Below are 20,672 nucleotides of genomic sequence, written 5' to 3'. Positions count from 1 at the left end.
ACCCCATGGGATTCCAATATCCTCATGTTGTACAGTCTATCCTTGCAACAATCAATGAAATCCTGTGGATCCTCAGGTCGCTCACCCCCGAAGACAGGAGGATGTAGTCTAGTCCATCTGTCCAATAGTTTCTGAGGATCGGTGACTACAGCTGGCCTGGGCTCAGGTATAGCTGATGCCATTGGCTGGACTCCACCCACGGGTAGTGCACCCTGGGTCTGATATACAGTAGTTGCCTGTCCATGAGCCTGCGCGGTAGGGGTCTATGCTCCCCTGCCCGCCTGAGATGTGGCTGGGTCTGCCGGAAATAAACCGGCCTGAGTCATATTGTTCATGAATCGCAGTATACGACCCATGACATCCTGAAATCCCGGTGCAGATGTGAAGTCCATCGGAGCTAGCTCTGCCACAGGCACCTCACCCTGCTCCTCAATAATGGGATTCTCTGCTAGATCCACTGGCGGCATAACTGGAATGGTCCTGGGATGTCCTCGCCCTCTACCACGGCCTGGAACCCTCCCTCGGCCTCTACCTCGGCCTTTAGCAACTGGGGGAGTAGCTCTTCCCTGGTCTGGAATCTCATTAGAGCGTGTTCTCACCATCTGTAAGAGAATAAGAGAAGGATATTTAGTACTACATCAATTGCACGATGGAATTTGAAGAAAGGTAGTTTCCTAACACCATATAGCCTCTCGAAGATAAGTACAGACGTCTCCGTATCGATCCGCAAGACTCTATTAGGTCTGCTCAAGGTTTAGAATAGCTTCTGGGGAAAGGGAATTCAAAACCTTTAGCATCCATCATACTGATTTTAAAAATTAATTAGTTTTTGTTTAAGAAAATTCCAACTTTGATTAAAAAAGAGCATCAATGACTTTATTTCGAGATCACATGATAAACAAAACTGAGTAGTAAACAAATTCTATTTATTGGTGTCGCTTATACAAGTCGCTATTATATTTTTTTGACTGAATCCGCTTACATAAAATTCTGTGTCCGCCAATGATTTCTTTGTACTACCTTTAGAATGGGATCCAGGCATGCATCACTCAATGGATTCTGCCTAAGACTTGGCCATTAAATTTATCTAAAACTTATACTGACCGACATTCTCCATTACAATGGACTACAAATTCTAATTTTCTTTTTATTATGGCAAAAACTATCGTTTTGGTCTCACAAAAAAAATAGCAAAAAACCATCTAAGTTAGGAAGGTAGCACCACGCGCGCGTACAAACAGCAAAGCGTTTCAACTCAGTGAAAAAGGTTTGACTTTTGATCAGCGAAACAGTCATTCCTCCAATCATAATTGACCACGTGTCCCCTGGTTACAGCTGACTCACAAATCACTAGGCGTTGGATCGGTTTCTTTCTTTTTCAACCCCCCTACTTAAAGCTCGCATTTACCCCCTCACCCTCCAACCCACACACTCACTCCCGCCCTTATAAAACGGAAAAAGCAAATTTTGAAAAAAAAAAAAAAAAACCCCAAGATTTTACTGTACATATAGACTGAAAGATAAGAAAAAACTACACAACCAAACTGCAGAAGGGTTTGGTGGTAGATGAAGAAAGAAAAGAGCTAAAGATAAAGAAGAAGAATTTGGTTTTGGAAAAACACACCGACACAGGTACTAAATATTTATTAGTACGTTTCCTTTGTTTCTTTTTTCTCTCACACATTTCATTAATTACATAGGAAATTAATTTTGGGTATTCAATTCTCTTCGTTTACCTACACATTTTGTTTTAATTTTTTTTATGTATTCGAATTTAATACTCGGTTTGAGCTTTAATGGAGCTCCTTTTTCTTTTTTTGTATTAAAAAAAAGGGAGCTGACCATTTCTTTATCTTTTTGAAGGGTGGTGGAGTCAAATACTTTGAAATGTAGTCTTCTTGTCTCAGTTTTCCTATTTATGTGTAGAAAACATCAACTCCATATTTTTTGTCTAGCCTTAGCTTTCTTTGTTAGTTTTGGAGAAAATTTGTCTCATCTAATGGATATTTCTTCCCTTTAGCTTCAATGGTGTGTTTCTCATGCTTTGTTTTCTTTAAGTTTTATGTGTTAGGCCTTGATTCTTACTTTATCATATGTGTTTTTTTTTCTATTGCAGGTCCCTAAACCCTAGTCTAAAAGAGATTCTTCTTTTGTAAATCCTGTGGAATTAAGTAGGAAAGATGTTCGGTGATTGCCAACTATTTTCATCCATGGGGATGGGAGGGAGTGCTGTATCTTCAGACTCACTCTATTCTTCCCCCATTCAGAACCCTAATTTCAACTTCATGGCCATGGGAGGAAATAACTTGCCTTTCAACATTTTTCCTCCCAATATTATTCCTGTAAGTTTTTATCTTTAATTTTTACCTTCACTTGCATGCATGATTTTCATTTTCCTTTTGTGTCCCTTTAGAAAGAAGAAAATGGACTATTGAAAAGCAAAGAAGAAATGGATAGTGGTTCTGGAAGTGAACATATTGAAGGAATGTCTGGAAATGAACTAGAAACTGAGCAACAACAACAACAGCAACAACAACTGGGCAAAAAAAAGCGTTATCATCGGCACACTGCTCGCCAGATCCAAGAAATGGAGGCGTAAGAAACCAATTTTCTTTAATTTTTCTTTTCCTTTCAAGATCTTGATTAGAGGAAATTTTTTTGATTTATTATTTTGAATTTTCTAACAAAGTTACCTGATATTTAGGTTATTTAAGGAATGCCCACATCCAGATGACAAGCAAAGGCTCAAACTAAGCCAAGACCTTGGCTTAAAACCACGTCAAGTCAAATTCTGGTTTCAAAACCGACGAACCCAAATGAAGGTGGGCATGTTAGCATCCCTATCACCCAACTAATCCAACTTCTCAGTGTAAAATCTTTTACAGTGTCATTGTATATAAATTCTTTTTCTTTTCTTTTTTTTGTGCTACGCGGTAAAGAGGAAACCCTACTAATGTTTTTCCAGCTGTAAAATTAAATTGAACCTTCATGCATGAGAGGCAGATGCACGATTTCCCATAAATTATGTGTGTGTGTTTATTTACATACGTTAAAATTTGCTAAGACCAAATATGGTGAAGAAAGAGTGTAGGGTACTGCACCACCACCATGAGAGCTGTAGAGAGAGTGACTGCATTAACTACGGGGTTGCTTTCATTTTCACTGTATGGACAACGCCTTCCATTAATATGCGTCTGGCCCTAGTTGTTGGGTGCGCAGTCAACCCCCTCCTCTGCAACAATGAACTTCCATGAGGAGACACATCTTTAATGCACCCGTTTAGGGTTACGGACATGAAAAAGAGAATGACTTTTTATTATATGCAAAATTTAAAGTTTATGGTTCGGATTTCTAGCCTTTTTAAATTAATCATTTTTACATATTAAATAGATTTTTGAAGATAAATACAGAGTTACGACCAAAGTGATTAGAATCCGCATCTCACACACTAGCTCCGCCTGACAATGTATGTATGTATGTATGTATGTAAGTCTTGAATTAATTATGAGGGATGTTATTATTGAAGGCAAATTTGGAATGGTTCTGTGTGTTTATGTATGCAAATGTTAGAAGAAAAAACAACGTTTAAAATGCTTACATAAAATGAGATTATGCTAATTCTGCACCCACTGAATTCATCTGTGATTAAGATGTAACACTATGTGAGGGACAAGACTTCATTAAGTGTTGGGGGAATTGTAATTTGTTTCTTCTTCTGTTGTAATTGATTCTAGTACTAATTAATTAATTAATGATGTAGGCTCAACAAGACCGAGCAGATAATGTTATACTTAGAGCTGAGAATGACAACTTAAAGAATGAAAATTATCGGCTGCAAGCAGCTTTACGCAGTATTATGTGCCCCAGTTGTGGAGGTCCTGCCATGCTTGGAGAGATGGGTTATGATGAACAGCAACTTCGCCTTGAAAATGCTCGTCTCAAAGAAGAGGTTTTTCAATTTTTTTTATATATGCTATTATTTCTTTCTAATTTTGTTATTAATATCAACCTTTCTAATTGCATTTCTTGTGCTTCACTGTAGAAATTAGTTATATGTATGCCGATAATTCATATAGTGATGCGGCCTAAATGAAAGAAACTTAGACTAGTTCTTGACCAAAAAAAGCTGAGGAAATTTTCTTAATATGATTAAGTTGTTCATGGAGATGTCTACAGCTCTTACTATATTCCTAACTTTTTGTTAATTGCCAAAATTAATTTCAAGTAACCAAGTGAAGATAAAAGAACCAGAAACGATTCAGCATATCTAGGATATATTATTTTCAATTCTTTAACATAAACAAGTGAATGAATGATGCAATATGTATACTGACATATGACGAAAATAGTAGTAAATGATTAAAAAGAAAAAGAAAATCGTAAATGATCAATTTCATGTTCATTGGCAGCACTAGCCTAAGGAGGTAAAAACAAAAGGCCGATCAATAATTCAGCAATTAAATAAGTATTACTTTAATAACGGATTAGGTCCTCACTATTTGCTTAAGAGTTTATAGAAACGTAGCTAGTATAACTAGTTACTTGAAAAATAAAACAAACTACAACAGATAAAATTACACTAATACGAGTTAAATCCTTTGGTTAATGAAACTGAATTAACAATGACTAGTTTATTTCGTTAAATTCTTGTATCCATACATTAATATTAATAGTAAACTTATGCACAATTGCTCTTCAATTCTTGAACAGTTTGAGCGTGTATGCTGTCTTGTTTCACAATATAATGGTCGGGGGCCAATGCAAGGAATAGGACCAACAACTCCTCTTCTTCCTCCTCCGTTGGAATTAGACATGTCCATTAATTTTTCAAGGAAATTCGAGGAGCCAATGGCGAATTGCAGTGCCGATATGGTTCCTGTTCCATTCATGCCTGAAAACAATTCCCAATTTTCTGGTGGTGGTCCAATTATCTTGGAAGAAGAAAAATCTATTGCAATGGAACTGGGTCTTTCGTCAATGGATGAACTAGTAAAGATGTGCCAGGCTGCTGACCCACTCTGGATTCGTACTACTGATTCTGGAAAAGAAGTTCTCAATGTGGAAGAATACTCAAGAATGTTTCCTTGGCCTGTTGGGATTAAACAGAATAGCAATGAGCTCAGAATTGAAGCAACTCGCAGCAGTGCTGTTGTTATTATGAATAGCATCACTCTAGTTGATGCACTCTTAGATGCAGTAAGTAATTTATATATATAGCTGATTGGTTATTGAGATTTATTGGTTTTAACTTCATAAATAACCTGATTGTATGAATATCTTTTACCCGTGCATAGAATTTAAATCTGTTTCCTATCGCTGTTATCAATTTAATAGAAGTGAAGGTTGCAAAATTGAAGCCTGATATTTATTTAATTACCATATATCATTTCAGCTATAGTAATACTGTCATGTTTACCTATTTTCTTTTTCCAGAATAAATGGATAGAACTTTTCCCATCTATAATTTCTAGAGCCAAAACTATTCAAGTTGTGACCTCAGGAGTATCTGGACATGCAAGTGGTTCTCTTCAACTAGTAAGTACCTTTATAAATAAGAAAAAATAAGAACTTTCCATGTCTTCATTATCTTTATAGTTTATAAATGTTGGAATTCTGCTTAATTTTCTTTTTGTTTCAGATGTTTATGGAAATGCAAGCTCTCACACCCTTAGTGCCTACACGAGAATGTTATTTCCTCCGTTATTGCCAGCAGAATGTGGAAGAAGGGACTTGGGCAATTGTTGATTTTCCTCTTGACAGTCTTCACAACAATTTCCCTGCTCCTTTTTCTTATTTCAAAAGAAGACTTTCTGGCTGCATCATTCAAGACATGCCCAATGGCTACTCTAGGGTAATTCTTGTGCTTTTCCCCTTCCTTTATGCTATGGTTGAATCATTAGCACATTAACAATTATTGAAGTAAGATGAATAACTAGAGTTATTTTTTTTTTCCAGGTTACATGGGTTGAACAGGCTGAGGTTGAGGAGAATCCAGTGAATCAGATATTCAATCAGTATGTGAGTAGTGGTATGGCATTCGGAGCACAACGATGGTTAGGAATCTTGCAGAGACAATGCGAAAGGCTAGCTAGCCTTATGGCACGAAACATATCTGACCTTGGAGGTATTTCTTCTCTACATCTAATAATATCGTTTAATTTCTGGCAATTATACAACAGATTTGTATTGTTTGGAAATTGCTTTTTGCAGTGATACCATCTCCAGAAGCGCGAAAGAGTTTGATGAATCTGGCTCAGAGGATGATCAAAACCTTCTGTATGAATATTAGCACCTCTTGTGGACAATCATGGACAGCTCTTTCTGATTCTCTTGAGGACACTGTTCGAATTACTACCAGAAAAGTCACAGAACCAGGCCAACCCAATGGACTAATCCTTTGCGCAGTTTCAACTACTTGGATTCCATATAATCATTTCCAGGTCTTTGATCTCTTGAGGGATGAACGTCGAAGAGCTCAGGTTTGCATTAAAAAGAATTCCCAATTTTCACCCAATAAAGTATTTGTGGTCTGAGAAGCTGGTTTAATTTTGAATTGTACAATATCTAATAATGCAGTTGGATGTTCTTTCAAATGGCAACTCACTGCATGAGGTGGCTCACATTGCAAATGGCTCTCATCCAGGAAATTGCATTTCTCTTCTTCGCATTAATGTAAGATCCCTTTTAAGTTCGTTTCAGAACAGCAGGATGATTCTTATGCACCATAAGCCGCAAACTTTAATATAGGAATTAACAAATTTAATGACCACTTTTAATATATTTATATCATAAGTAGACTACTAATAGCGGCAGTCCTTGTTGGGAAATTACTAGCTATTGCCTGAATAAGGTTTGGTACTTATAGATTGCACATATTAATTAGCTTTTCATTATCATGAAAAATAAATACAATCTGATCAACAGGCTAGGCTTATATATGCCCAAAATTAATTAAGTTCTCTTGAGTACGTATCGGACTTTGGATTAGTACTCTCTCGCTTACTTCTCTTCTAGTAATCGTGTTACAAGTTTTGTTAAATTTCTACATCCCCTAGTAATAATTTATCATCATATGTTAGTAATTGCACAAACTGTGCCAATTTCAAAAATATTTCAAGATGTATATCCTAATATCTTTTGTTGGCCAGTTTGAAACATTTCCTACTTGACTTAAATTATTTTTGGATTGATGCAGGTGGCTAGCAACTCATCCCAGAGCGTAGAGCTGATGCTGCAGGAGAGCTGCACGGATGATTCCGGCAGCCTTGTGGCCTACACCACCGTCGATGTCGATGCCATCCAGCTAGCCATGAACGGCGAGGACCCATCGTGCATTCCTCTTCTTCCCTTAGGCTTTGTTATAACACCAGTGGGACAAATCAATAACTTAGACACCAACATTAGTCCTAGTGAAGCTAATTCAGGCACACAATCTGCGGAGAAGAGGAACTTGTCAATCCAAGAATCTGGATCTGGAGGCTGCCTGCTCACTGTTGGATTACAAGTCCTCGCCAGCACAATTCCAACTGCAAAGCTCAACCTTTCTAGCGTCACTGCCATTAACCACCACTTATGCAACACCGTACAACAAATCACTGCTGCACTTTCCGCTTTCTACCCCGAGCCAGCGATAACAGTACCGTCACCACAACTACAAACACAGCAACAGCAACTAGAACCAAAGCAAGCAGATGAAATTAGCTCAAATTCCTAATTACCCAAAACCTCCCTTTAACAAAATTTCCAATATTTTATTTTGGAAAAGGTTGGGGGAGGTTATGAGTAATTGGTGAAAATGCGCAGCGGGTAGGTGTGTGTGTCTTTGTTGGGGGGGGGGGAGGGGGTGTTTAGTTATGTCCAGCAACATTTGGCCTCGTAGTACTATCGCATACGGGGATGGGGCCATGCAAATGAAGGTTATATCCTGTGCATGTGCATGGCTGGGCCCGAGTAAATAAATGAGAAGAGTCAGAAAGTAGTTGTTAGGTAGGTGGGTAAATCCAGTGAAATGATTGTGTGTGTTTCTTGAATATGTTTTGTGATAAGATTCTAAGATTTTGGGAAGTCAAGAACGAACCAGGTGAGATCCTTGCTGAATGGTGAGAGACCCCAAGGAAAGAATATTTAAAGTTTTTTGTGCTGAAATAATAGTGATGGGGCCTCTCTCACCAGCTAACAAGGGTATGGTTCGGGTATTGACTTCTTGTTTTATGTCCCCCTCCCCTCCTAGTGATTAATTTTGGTGTTGTTGAGAATTTGAATTTGAAGCTGTTTCTGCATGACACTAATTGTAGTGGTAACATTAGAATTAAATTTAATTACTAGTAGTATTTGTTTGTTATTACCTCTGATCTTGCGCCCTCCCCTTATATATTATCCTTTATTTTGTTGCTTTTCCTAAAGGATTTTTGCCTTTTGGTCTTCAAGAATCTTCTTGTATAGCTTTTTGTGTTTTGGCTGGTTTCTGGAAATTCTTATTTGCTATCTTGACATGAAAAATCTGACTGTAACTTCCGTACTAGAGTATAAAATTATGACTTATTTTGCATTAGATCTTTAACTTTTATAGTTAAAGATAAATTTCAAAATTTATTTCTTCGTTTTGTTCGTTCAAGGAATTAGTCAGTTCGAGATGCTACAAGTACTGAAAGAATTAACACAAACAGTTGGACCCTCGTCTCTTATCATCAGTATAAATAAACACGAGACATGTAAGTGGTTAGATTCGGGATAATTCATAGCTTTTAGAATTTCACATTAATACTCCCAAGAAGCAAACCAAGATCTCATTGTCATTTTTGTCTGGTCCAAAAAGTTGCTGGACCGATTGAGACGTTTGTTAAATAGCAATCTGCCAATATTTCAAGTGAAAATGGAAGGGAAAACTTGTTGGAGATGATATTACATAGCTAAGGGTCTACTTTGTAAATATCAAAAGTTAGAGTAGTTAGTTGTATTTAACCAATTACAGATATTCCTCCCAAGATAATCCTCTTATTAGGACTCTAAGAATTTTTCTTATATTTGTAATTATCCCATGTATGTGATGGACTCTTAATACTTATCTTTGTAGGTGATATACTTATCATTATGTATGTATCCATATCATATAAATACAAGTAATACTGGCTCTCTATTTGTTGAGTCATTTCATGAAATCTATCATGGTATCAGATTAGCCAGCAAAATCCTCTCTAATTCCTTCTTCTAAACAGTCACGGAACTCATCATACACCATAATCAACATTGTTGGAATTTTCTTCTAAACCTTTCTCACACATCCAGTGCTTTCCCACACCAATTTTCTTTACCATGGCATCATCTTCACCCTATACTTCTATTCCTCTATCCAAACCTGATGACACTATTCCATCCTCAAGCCTTACTGCTGCTTTCTCACCTCCCCCTTTATCGTTTCCTCCTCTTATGTCGTCACTTTCTTCCGTGGCCTCATCAGTACCAAGCAATTTCCCATCTCCTAGCTTGTTGCCATGTCCTACTGCTGCTACTGCGCCACCTATATTTCCATGTGCTGGTTCGTTGGACTCAACTACTGCCTCAAATTTTCACTCTTTTGCTGCACTAGCAGCGCCTAATGTCACCAATCTGGTAACAATTAAGTTACAGTCTGTTGAAGAATATCTCACATGGCGTACTCAGTTCACTTCCCTTCTCATATCTCATGATTTGCTTGGTTTTGTTGATGGTTTTATCCCTGATCCACCCCCGCTTCTTTGCAACACTACTGGTTCGCAACAACCGAATCCAAGCTACCGCTCGTGGGTTCGAATTGATCAAAGCATCCGTTCTTGGATCTTTGCGACCTTGTCGCGTGAAGCTATTGTCGACGTCCATCTTTTACCATCTTCACGTGATATTTGGCTTTCCTTACACCGTAGATATATGGATGCTAGCCAAGCTAAAGCAATTGAACTTAAGAGACAACTCACTACTTTGAAGAAGACGATATCTATGTCAATTGATCAATATTTGAGAGAGGCAAAACAATTGGCTAATTCACTTGCAGCCATAAATTCTCCAGTTTCTCCCCAGGATTTCATTGATCATGTCCTTCTTGGATTAGGAAAAGAATACGATACGCTGGTTTGTATTTTAGTGTTAAAAGCACGTGGCGCCTGCTTCAAACCATAGAGCGCTTTGGTTAGCTTACAAACACGACGAGGATAATCAGGATGAGTAAAGCCTGGAGGTTGTTTCATAAAGACTTCCTCATTAAGAACACCATGTAGAAAAGTATTTTTAACATCAAGTTGACAAATAGGCCAAGAAAAAGAAACAACAAGAGAGGACAATACGAATAGTGGTAGCATGAATAACAGGACTAAAAGTTTCATGATAATCAATGCCAGGTTGCTGATGAAATCTCTGTGCTACAAGTCGTGCCTTGTATCGCTCAAATGACCCATCCGAATTATATTTAATACGATAAACCCATTTACAACAAACTAAGTTCATGTGAGGTTGAAAAGGAACAAGAACCCAAGTATTATTTGCTAAAAGTGCATTAAACTCATCTTCCATGGCCTGCTGCCACTTCGGACTTTTTACTGCCTGAGAAAAACAAGAGGGTTCAATTTCTTGAATAATAGTGTTCAAAGAAAATATTCATTTTGGTTTCGAAATACCAAACTTTGAGCGAGTGTGTATTGAATGAGCAGGAGGCATAGAAGTAGGAAGAGAAGCAGTGCTAGTTGGCACTGAGGTAGATGCAGATGAAGAAAGAACGATAAGTGCAGAAAAAGAGAGAACATTAGAGCAACACTCAGTAGAAGAACTTGTGATGGACACGTGATCCGTAATGCTGGATGTAGAGCACGGGGAAGAAACTCTTGAGGGAGGTGGAGAAGACGACTTAGAAGGAGACATACTTGACATAGATTGGGTATCTAGCTGCAAAGGGGATAAAGGAGCAGTAACTACAAGAATCTCAAAAGAGCCATTGGATGAAGGGACGGGAGAGGGACGAGATAATTTAGGATATGGAAAAACTAATTCATGAAAGACAACATGTCGACTGATATAAACACGACCAGATGTAGGATCTAGGAAACGATATCCTTTATAATTAGAAGCATAACCTAGGAAAATACATTGGATAGAACGCGGCTGAAGCTTATGAGAAACTTGAGCAGATATATTTGGAAAACATTCACAACCAAAAATTCGAAGAAAATTGTAGTCAGGAGGTGTATGAAAAAGCTTTTCAAATGGAGAAAGGCCTTTCAAAATGGGATTAGGCAATCTATTAATAGTATAAACAACGTAAAAAGCAGCATCAACCCAAAATTGAGATGGAAAATGAGCATCCGTAAGGATGGTACGCACCATTTTAATTATGTGGCGATATTTTCGTTCAGCCACCCCATTTTGTTGAGGAGTATCTGGGCATAATTAAGACGTAATCGAGAGAGGAGTTTTTGCTGAACGTTTGGACTAATAATTGAGTGAATTCGAGAGACTCGCTTGAACATTAGAAGTGAATTATCTAGAGTTAGATCTCGAACAATTATCTTGCACCTATCTTATCAAAATCCTATTTTCTCCCACTGATAACCTTCTTTGCTTATTCCTTGTTTCGATTGTCATTAGTCAATAGCTATAGATTGTTAGTTAATTTTAGTTAGACATATTATAAATCTCAAATGTTGATCATCTTGGATAGCAATCAAGCTAGAAACTATGAGAATACTATTTAAATACAATCCTTGTGGATACGATATTATACTATACTATATTTGATTAGCGAGCAGAATTTAAGTGTGTGTTTTGTTCTCGTTAAATTCGATAGTATAATATCGTATCCATAGTGATTGGATTTAAACATTATTCTCGTAGTTTCTAGCTTGATTTCTATCCAAGATGATCAACAGTTGAGGTTTATAAGATGTCTAACTAAAATTAACTAACAATCTATAGTTATTGACCAATGACAATCGAAACAAGGAATAAGCAAAGAAGGTTATCAGTAGGAGAAAATAGGATTTTGATAGGATAGGTGCAAGATAATTGTTCGGGATCTAACTCTAGATGATTCACTTCTAATGTTCAAGTGAGTCTCTCAAATTTACTCAATTATTAGTCCAAATGTTCAGCAAAATCTCCTCTCTCGATTAAGACTTAACCTCACGAGATGACCTAATTTAAGCACGTGAAGATATACCAGAATGCGTAGTGGATTGGTCTTTAGGAAAACATCTTTCGATTATTCTCCTAACTAGGTTTAATAAATGATTCAACTAGCCTATTTCAATTACTTAGAAGAATTAATGAACTCAACCAACAATATAATGCAAGGATATCACAAGTTATGCCTCTCTCGATTAAATGAACTAGTGAGTATAGATGCAACAATTAAATCATCCAAAAATACTTCAATACATAAAACTAGAGTTATAATCCACAAACAATCATCAATACACCAAATCCATCAAACCCTAAAGGGAACTACTCCATAGACATGGACAAATTCATCACAAATATAATTAAAATATAGGAAATCATAAATTCGATCCAAACTCGGGTCTTGAGTGAGGAAGGAATGATGAAATCCTTGTGCTTTTGCTCTTACAACTCCTCCTTAGCTTCCTTAGGTCTAAATTATGTCAGAAGTCCAGAAAATAACGTTTTTCCATGTATTTATACCAAGTAGGGTTGGGCCCAAATGAAACTACATTTCCCTAGCCGAAATAGGACATTGGCTCTATAAAATTTGCACAGGCGCACCGCATGGGACGACGTGCCATACGGGGCATTAGTGGAGAAATCCAGAGAGCTCAACATCTATCAGGCAGCAGGATTTGCGCAATCGCGGCGCACCACGCACCTCCCCATGCGCCGCGGCTGTGGGGTTTTCTAAGAGTACGGATTAAACTTTGATTTTTGATGTCCAGACTTGGTCCTCGACCCCCGAACACGATCCCGGCTTCCTTGGGATTTTACTCAGACTTCAAAGCTCAAAATAGCTCTAATTAGCTCCACAACATCTACATAACTCGGAATCACTCCTACAAGGCGACATCACCCTCACATAGCCAGAGTCATACTGAGCAACATTCACAACAACAAGGTCTTTGTGGAACATGTAAGCGGCAACATTCAGGTCAGTGCAAGCTCGGGTTTCATGGTTGCTATCATTGCGGAGACAATGGTCATATAAAGGCAAAATTCCCAAAGTTGCAACATAATTTCACTGGGGGATCAGCTCGTCCTTCTAGTTCCTCAGCTACTACAGTTGCACCACCTCAAGCTTGTGGTTCTCATAATCAGGTCGGGCATGGAGCAGGCAGAGGTGCAGATCGAGTTACTCTGGGAGGGGAACAACCCCGTTTGTTTGCTACACTTCATCGTCAGAGTGCAGAGGCATCTGTAGAAGTTATTACAGGTATACTTCTAGTCTTCTCACATAATGCTTATGTCATAATTGATCCAGGTTCAACGTTTTTGTACATGACTCCATACTTTGCAATTAACCTCGAGCTAGAACCTGAACAACTTAGTGAGCCATTCCTATTATCTACTCCAGTTGGCGAGTCAGTGGAAGCCACAAGAGTCTATAGAGGTTGTATAATTTCAGTCCAAGGTCGCAGCACCGAGGCCAATCTCATAGAGTTAGAAATGGTGGATTTCAATGTAATCATGGGTATGGATTGGCTGTCTTCCTGCTATGCCATGTTAGATTGTCGTGCCAAGATAGTCAGGTTCCAATTTCCAAATGAAGAAGTCTTAGAGTGGAAGGGTAGTTCAGCATCGCTTGTAGGTAAGTTTATTTCTTACCTTAAGGCACACCGAATAATCGACAAGGGGTGTCTTGCCTATTTGGCTCACATCATTAATGCAGAATCAGAACCACCAGCTCTTTAGTCTATGCTAGTTGTTAGAGAATTTCCAGAAGTTTTCCCAGATGACCTTCCCGGACTTCCTCCTGAAAGAATCATAGACTTTGGCATCGATCTCATGCCAGGCACTCAGTCCATCTCTATACCTCCTTATAGGATGGATCCAGCAGAACTTAATGAGTTGAGAGAATAGTTGAAAGACCTTCTTGACAAGGGCTTCATCAGGCCGAGTGTTTCACCGTGGGGTGCCCCAGTCCTGTTTGTCAAGAAGAAAGATGGGTCTCTCAGAATGTGCGCCGACTATCGGTAGTTGAATAAAGTTACCATTAAGAACAAGTACCCACTGCCAAGAATTGATGATTTATTTGATCAACGTCAGGGTACAAAGTACTTTTCAAAGATAGACTTGACGCAGGGGTACCATCATTTGAGAATCAAAGAAGAGGGTATATCTAAAACAGCCTTTAGAACTCGCTGCGGGCACTATGAATTTCTAGTAATGTCCTTCGGGATGACAAATGCTCCAGTTGCATTCATGGACCTCATGAACAGAGTTTTCAAGCCATTCCTTGATACCTTTATTATCGTGTTTATATATGATATTTTGGTATACTCTAAGAGCAAGGATGAACATGCAGAACACCTCAGGATAGCCTTGCAGACCTTGAAGGAGAACGAGCTTTATGCCTAGTTTTCAAAATGTGAGTTTTGGTTGCAGTCAGTGGCATTCTTAGGCCACGTGGTATCTAGTGAAGGCATAAAAGTAGACCCTCAGAAGACAGAAGCAGTCAAGAACTGGCCAAGTCCGACAACGCCAACCGAAATTAGGAGTTTCTTGGGATTAACTGGCTACTATAGAAGGTTTGTAGAGGGATTTTCCTCACTGGCAGCTCCATTAACTAAGTTGACTCAGAAAGCTGTTAAGTTCCAGTGGTCAGATGCTTGTGAGCAGAGTTTTCAAGAGTTAAAGAAGAGGTTGACCACTGCACTCGTGTTAACCTTGCCGACAGGTTCGGGTGGGTTCACAGTGTATTGTGATGCCTCCAGAGTTGGTCTTGGGTGTGTTCTTATGCAAGATGGAAAAGTTATTGCTTATGCTTCCATGCAGTTAAAGAATCATGAGAAGAACTACCCCACACATGACTTGGAGCTTGCAGCAATGGTGTTTGCATTAAAGATATGGCGACACTACCTATATGGCGAGCATTGTGAAGTATTTACAGATCACAAAAGCCTTAAGTACATTTTCAATCAGAAAGAGTTAAGTTTGAGACAGAGAAGGTAGCTCGAGCTATTGAAGGATTATGACATCAATATCCTTTATCACCCGGGAAAAGCTAATGCGGTAGCAGATGCACTTACTAGGAAGTCAATGGGTGTCCTGGCCCATCTTGCAGTACAAAGGAGAACTTTGGGTCGAGAAATTCAAAAACTTGCAAATGATGGAATTAGATTGGATGAGATCGAAGAAGGAGGTATAACTGCTTATGCCTTAGCATAATCCTCTCTTGTTGTGCATGTTAAGGCTAAGCAAGACCAAGATCTGTACTTAGTAAATTTAAAAGAAGGAGTCAAAAACAAAGAAATTACTGCTTTCACTCTAGGAAGTGATGGAGTTTTGAAGTTGAATGATCGGTTATGTGTGCCTGATGTAGATGGGCTTAGGAAGGCCATAATGGAAGAAGCTCACAGTTTGAGGTACTCAATCCACCCAGGTGCTACCAAAATGTATCTGGACTTAAAAGAGTTGTATTGATGGAAAGGCATGAAGAAGCAAGTAGCAGATCATGCGGCCAAATGTTTGAATTGCCAGCAAGTTAAAGCCGAGCAACAGAGGCTTGGTGGCCTAGCTCAAGATATAGAGATACCACAGTGAAAATGGGAGATGATTAATATGGATTTCGTAGTAGGTCTGCCTCGCACATGCCGTAAGTATAATTCAATTTGGGTTATTGTAGACCGACTGACAAAGTCCGCGCATTTCCTACCAGTAAAGACGATAGATTCCACAGAGCAGTATGCGCAGTTGTACATCAAAGAAATAGTCCGATTGCATGGTACTCCAATTTTAATCATATCTGACAGATGCCCTCAGTTCACGGTGTATTTTTTACAAGCATTTTAGAAAATATTAGGTACCAAGGTCAATTTGAGCACCGCTTTCCATCCACAGACTGATGATCAGGCAGAAAGGACCATTCAGACTCTCGAAGATTTGTTGCGAGAATGTGTTATAGATTTTACAGGTAATTAGGATGATCACTTGCCACTGATAGAATTTGCTTACAATAATAGCTATTAGGCCAGCATTGGTATGGCTCCTTATGAAGTGTTGTATGGGCGAAGATGTAGGTCTCCAGTGGATTGGTTTGAACCAGCAGAGGTGTCATTGATTGGTCCAGAGTTTGTTTGTGAGGCCTTAGAGAAAGTCCAGCTAATCAGAGAAAGACTAAAAGCAGCTCAGAGTCATCAAAAGTCTTATTCTGACAAGAGGTATCGTGACTTAGAGTTCATGGTTGGTGATAAGGTATTTTTGAAAGTTTCACCAATGAAAGGAGTTATGAGGTTTGGTAATAAAGGAAAACTTAGTCCTAGATTTATCGGACCTTATGAAATTATAGAAAAGAAGGGAAACGTGGCTTATGAGCTAGCGTTGCCCGTTGAGTTGTCCCATGTTCATCCTGTCTTTCATGTGTCTATGCTTAGAAAATACATTCATGATGAGTCGCATATAATACCTACTGACGCCATAGAAATTAAATAAGGCTTGACCTATGAAGAGGTACCTATAGAAATTCTCGATAGGCAAGTAAGCAAGTTGAGAACAAAAGATATAGCATCGGTAAAAGTTTTGTGGAGTAATCATGATTCAAAAGAGGCTACTTGGGAGTTCGAGGAAGATATGGGGAAGAAGTATCCTTATTTATTTGAGGAACAAGGTATGTGAACCTAGGTTTGGCATGAAATTTATATTTTATTTATTAAATATAAGTTAGCAAGTGTTTATGTCCTTACTAGATTATACTTAGTTGTTGAAGTAATTTAGTTTTTGTCAGAGTATATTTAGTTATTAAATAATTTAGCACCATGCCATAGTACATTTAATTCATTAAAGTGATTTACTTTTGATGAAGTGTTATGCTTTAGATTTTGGTTAGTTATTGTGGTACCTCCTTGCCGGAGTGTGAGTAATTAGTTTTTGAGTTGTGTATGGTGCCTATGAATGGCATGTTATGGTATATTTGGTTGTTGTTGGTGTAATTATGGTATTGGTAACAGGGATATGTTTTTGGATAGTCCAATTTACAGGGGAGACTCTGCGAAATTTTTAAAAATTTAGGGAGTTAGCCAAAATAGAGTCCCTTGGGAAAGTGAGTAGTGCTAAGAAAACTTAAAAAGTTCAAGGACTTAAGGAATGATTGTTAGCTTAAGAGTAGGGCCCTAGAAACATTCGAGGACGAATGTTTTTAAGGATGGAATATTGTAACACTCCTCAAATCTATAAAAGTTTCAAGACACGCTAAATATAGAATTTAATTTCTTTTTTTAATCTTGCCTTAAGTGCATAAAACATTATACTTCTATTACAGATTTAAACCCTTGTGATTAACTTTCTTCTCTATTTATAAATAATTGGATATACAATTAGGGGAATATTAATAATTTTAATATTATTAATTATTAAAAGTAGGTATAATTAAATACTAGGTAAGTCAAAACCAAAAATAAAAGGGGGAAAACAAAAAAAATAAGAAAGCACGTGACAAGACTTAGCCCATAAAGGGTTGTGGAAGGCAAAAGGATTAAACAAAGGGCTTATACAAAGAAACAATTAGTTGTTCTGTTCACGAAGCAAACACAAGGCTACGAAACTTACACACGCAGGCAACGAAAATAATTCTAGGGTTCTTTACGAATCTCTAATTCTTGAACTCAGGTATATAAATTCCCTATTGTCAATTATCCTACGGTAGTAGTAGGTAAAAATTGAATAGTTAATTCCCTTATTTCTCTGTATCAACGGTAAATTTCATGTTTAGGTGTGAAACTTTAAAATTGATTAAAATGCACTGGTTGTTGTAGAATTGATTGTTTGACGGGTATAAATTGGATTGAGTGTCTACGTATTGGCTCGAGGAGTTTTGAGGTGAGTTGATATAACCCTTTACTAAAGTGGTTTAACTCACAAAAGCACGCATACAAGGTGTTTGATGAATTGCTTAAAAGAGTTAATATGTACTTAATTGGAGCGAGTGAGTACTTATTAACTTAGAATTATTCTAGCTAAAGTTTAGATGATTTATTATGATATATGTGCATAAATATTCAAATTTTTGTGTTATTCTTATATGCCATTTTCATGTTGAAAATTCATGAAGAAGCAAGAATCTTTAAAAATACTTTTGAATGTTTATTTCATTCTTATGCCATGCTTTACATGTAAGAATACCGGTATGAGTATGTATAGGATGTTCCAGAAAAGATTTAGACTTGAAAAGTCACAAGAAGAAGTTTTAGAAAGAAAAGATTTTGGGAGTATCATCTATTCTGAGAAGGGGTCATCGTCTAGGCCGAGGGTCCTGACCAAGGCGTTGATTTCCTGAAATTACTTGTGCCAAAGTAGGGAGCACACGAGCCGTTACTGAGAATTTACTTAGCCAGGCTAAGGTATGATACATGAGCGCTGAGAACCATGAAGCGAGTGGAACCTCGTGGATTGGGCCTATTCGATTAGGTTGGGATCGAACTCGTACTGATCACACGATGACTAAGACAGAAATAAGTCAGGATAGTTGGAACTCCCGAAGTATAAAGTGAAGTATTATGTTTTTTATAAGAAAGAAAATTAAGGAATTTCTTTTAGAATATTCATAAACTGCTACTATGCAATTATTTTAGAATTGTTCTTAGAAGCTTTATGTTTTCCATGCATTCAGAATCGTTATTGGTAATGTATATTTTATTAAAGTTTCGTCCCCTGTCGTCGAGACTCACTGAGAACAATGGATGGTACTGACGTTCTCTTTTGGGAACCTACGTTGGTCTGCGGTACAACGTAGGAACCGGTTTTGTAGGCAAGCATGCTACAGGTTAGTACTTCCCTCTCTTCCAGTGCTATTGGTGAGCTCCGCTTTTGTTCGTGGAGTATTCCTTTGAGTCATCTTTATTTAGTTATTTCTTTGTTTACTTGGAGAACTAGCCAGGCAATCTCATGTCCTGAGCAGTATGTCAGTTTATCAGTAGAGGCTTCATAGACACAGTCGGTGGGTTAAGATTCGGATGTTTTTGATAATAACTTAGCAGTATTTCAGTAGTTACTACGAACAAAGTTTGGGAGTTGGTTATTTTAGATATTCAAATTAATTAAAAGTATTTGGTTAAAATATTGCCTTGTTGCATATAAAGTTTGAGGTTATAATAGTTTTAATAAGTGCAGATGGTTCGCTCCGTTAAATTTAGCGACCGGGTACCGGTCACTGCTTGTTCAGAAAATGGGTCGTGACAAGATTATTCTCTCGAATAAACCTAAACTTTATGAAATAAACTAATGTGAATCACAGAAAAAATATGTAAGAAATTTGTTGAAATGAATGGTCTTAAGAAAACTTTCTCGTGAATATTTAACTCAAAAAGCTCTTTCGATTACTTTAAAGAATCACCAAAATAAACTAAGGCATACGCTACAATAATATTCAATAAGATGTTCCTCTTTCAATTAAAAAATATAAAGAATAACTTCATAATTAAAATTAAAGTTCCTTCAACTAATTCAAGCAATTAAACAAGAGTTAAATTCATAAACAACAATCAAAATACCGAATATGTCAAACCCTAAGGTAAATTACTCCATATATACGGAGAAATTCATTACAAAGAAGTTTGGAGACATAGGAAACATTTAAACCAACATTAATACAACCTCCTGCATTAAATCGACCATTAGTGAGAAAATTGATGAATTCTTGAGCCGCTCTACAAAGTTTTCCTATGTCAAATCCTGTAACGATCCGGCCGATCGTTTTGAGTATTACAGCCCCGGTCCCCCATTTACTGCTTATCCTGTATTAAATTTTAATTATGTCACTTGTCGGGAGGTTTCAGAATGAATTGGAACACTTAGGTCCAAGATTTAAAGCTTAAGTGGAAATAGTTGACTGGATGTTGACTTACGTGTAAACGACCTCGGAATAGAATTTTGATGATTCCAATAGCTTTGTACGGTGATTTTAGACGGGAGTGTGTCCGAAAAATTATTTGAAAGCCCGTGGTTAAATTAGGCTTGAAGTGGCGAAAATAGAAAGTTTAAGTTTGAAAGTTTGATCGGGGAGTTGACTTTTTGATATCGGGTTCGGAATCCAGTTCTGAAAATTTTTATAGGTCCGTTATGTCATTTATGGCTTGTGTGCAAAATATGAGGTCAATCGGACTTGATTTGATAGGTTTCGGCATCGAATGTAGAAGTTGAAAATTCTTAGTTTCATTAAGTTTGAATTGGGGTGTGATTCGTATTTTTAGCGTTGTTTGATATGATTTGAGGCCTCGACTAAGTTCGTATAATGTTTAAGCACTTGTTGGTATATTTGGTTGAGGTCCCGGGAGGCCTCGGGTGAGTTTCGAATGGTTAACGGATCAAATTTGGACTTATGGAAAAATCTAGAAATTTTGGCCTTCTGGTGCAATTGCACATGCGGAATTTTGCTCGCAGGTGCGAGCTAGCAGAAGCGGACAAGGGGGAGGTGAGCAGTGGCCGCAGGTGCGAGGGAAAATTCCGCACCTGCGTGATCGCATATACGGACGAGGGATCGCATATGCGCA

The 20,672-nt window shown here is 37.8% G+C and overlaps 1 protein-coding gene across 3 annotated transcripts; it reads left to right on the top strand.

The window, feature by feature from the left end:
* The first annotated feature begins 1,494 nt into the window (after positions 1–1,494).
* Positions 1,495–8,338, top strand: LOC107775556 (homeobox-leucine zipper protein ROC3). Of its 3 annotated transcripts, none has more exons than XM_016595304.2 (12): positions 1,495–1,632; positions 2,117–2,342; positions 2,414–2,595; positions 2,705–2,822; positions 3,761–3,949; positions 4,711–5,196; positions 5,434–5,535; positions 5,639–5,851; positions 5,956–6,124; positions 6,211–6,479; positions 6,577–6,672; positions 7,196–8,338. In XM_016595304.2, exons 2-12 carry the CDS (start codon positions 2,181–2,183, stop codon positions 7,712–7,714), a joined length of 2,505 nt encoding a protein of 834 aa, XP_016450790.2. In that variant the 5' UTR covers positions 1,495–1,632; positions 2,117–2,180; the 3' UTR covers positions 7,715–8,338. The 3 variants fall into 3 exon arrangements, with proteins under 3 accessions (XP_016450790.2, XP_016450789.2, XP_016450791.2); XM_016595303.2 differs by lacking the exon at positions 1,495–1,632 and adding an exon at positions 1,679–2,028; XM_016595305.2 differs by lacking the exon at positions 1,495–1,632 and adding an exon at positions 1,813–1,889.
* Positions 8,339–20,672: the final 12,334 nt, after the last annotated feature.

The sequence above is a fragment of the Nicotiana tabacum genome, chromosome 23, assembly GCF_000715075.1.
Source record: "Nicotiana tabacum cultivar K326 chromosome 23, ASM71507v2, whole genome shotgun sequence".
Classification (NCBI taxonomy): Eukaryota; Viridiplantae; Streptophyta; class Magnoliopsida; order Solanales; family Solanaceae; genus Nicotiana; species Nicotiana tabacum.
The sequence above is the reverse complement of the archived record's forward strand: the minus strand, read 5'-3'. Positions and strand labels throughout refer to the sequence as shown.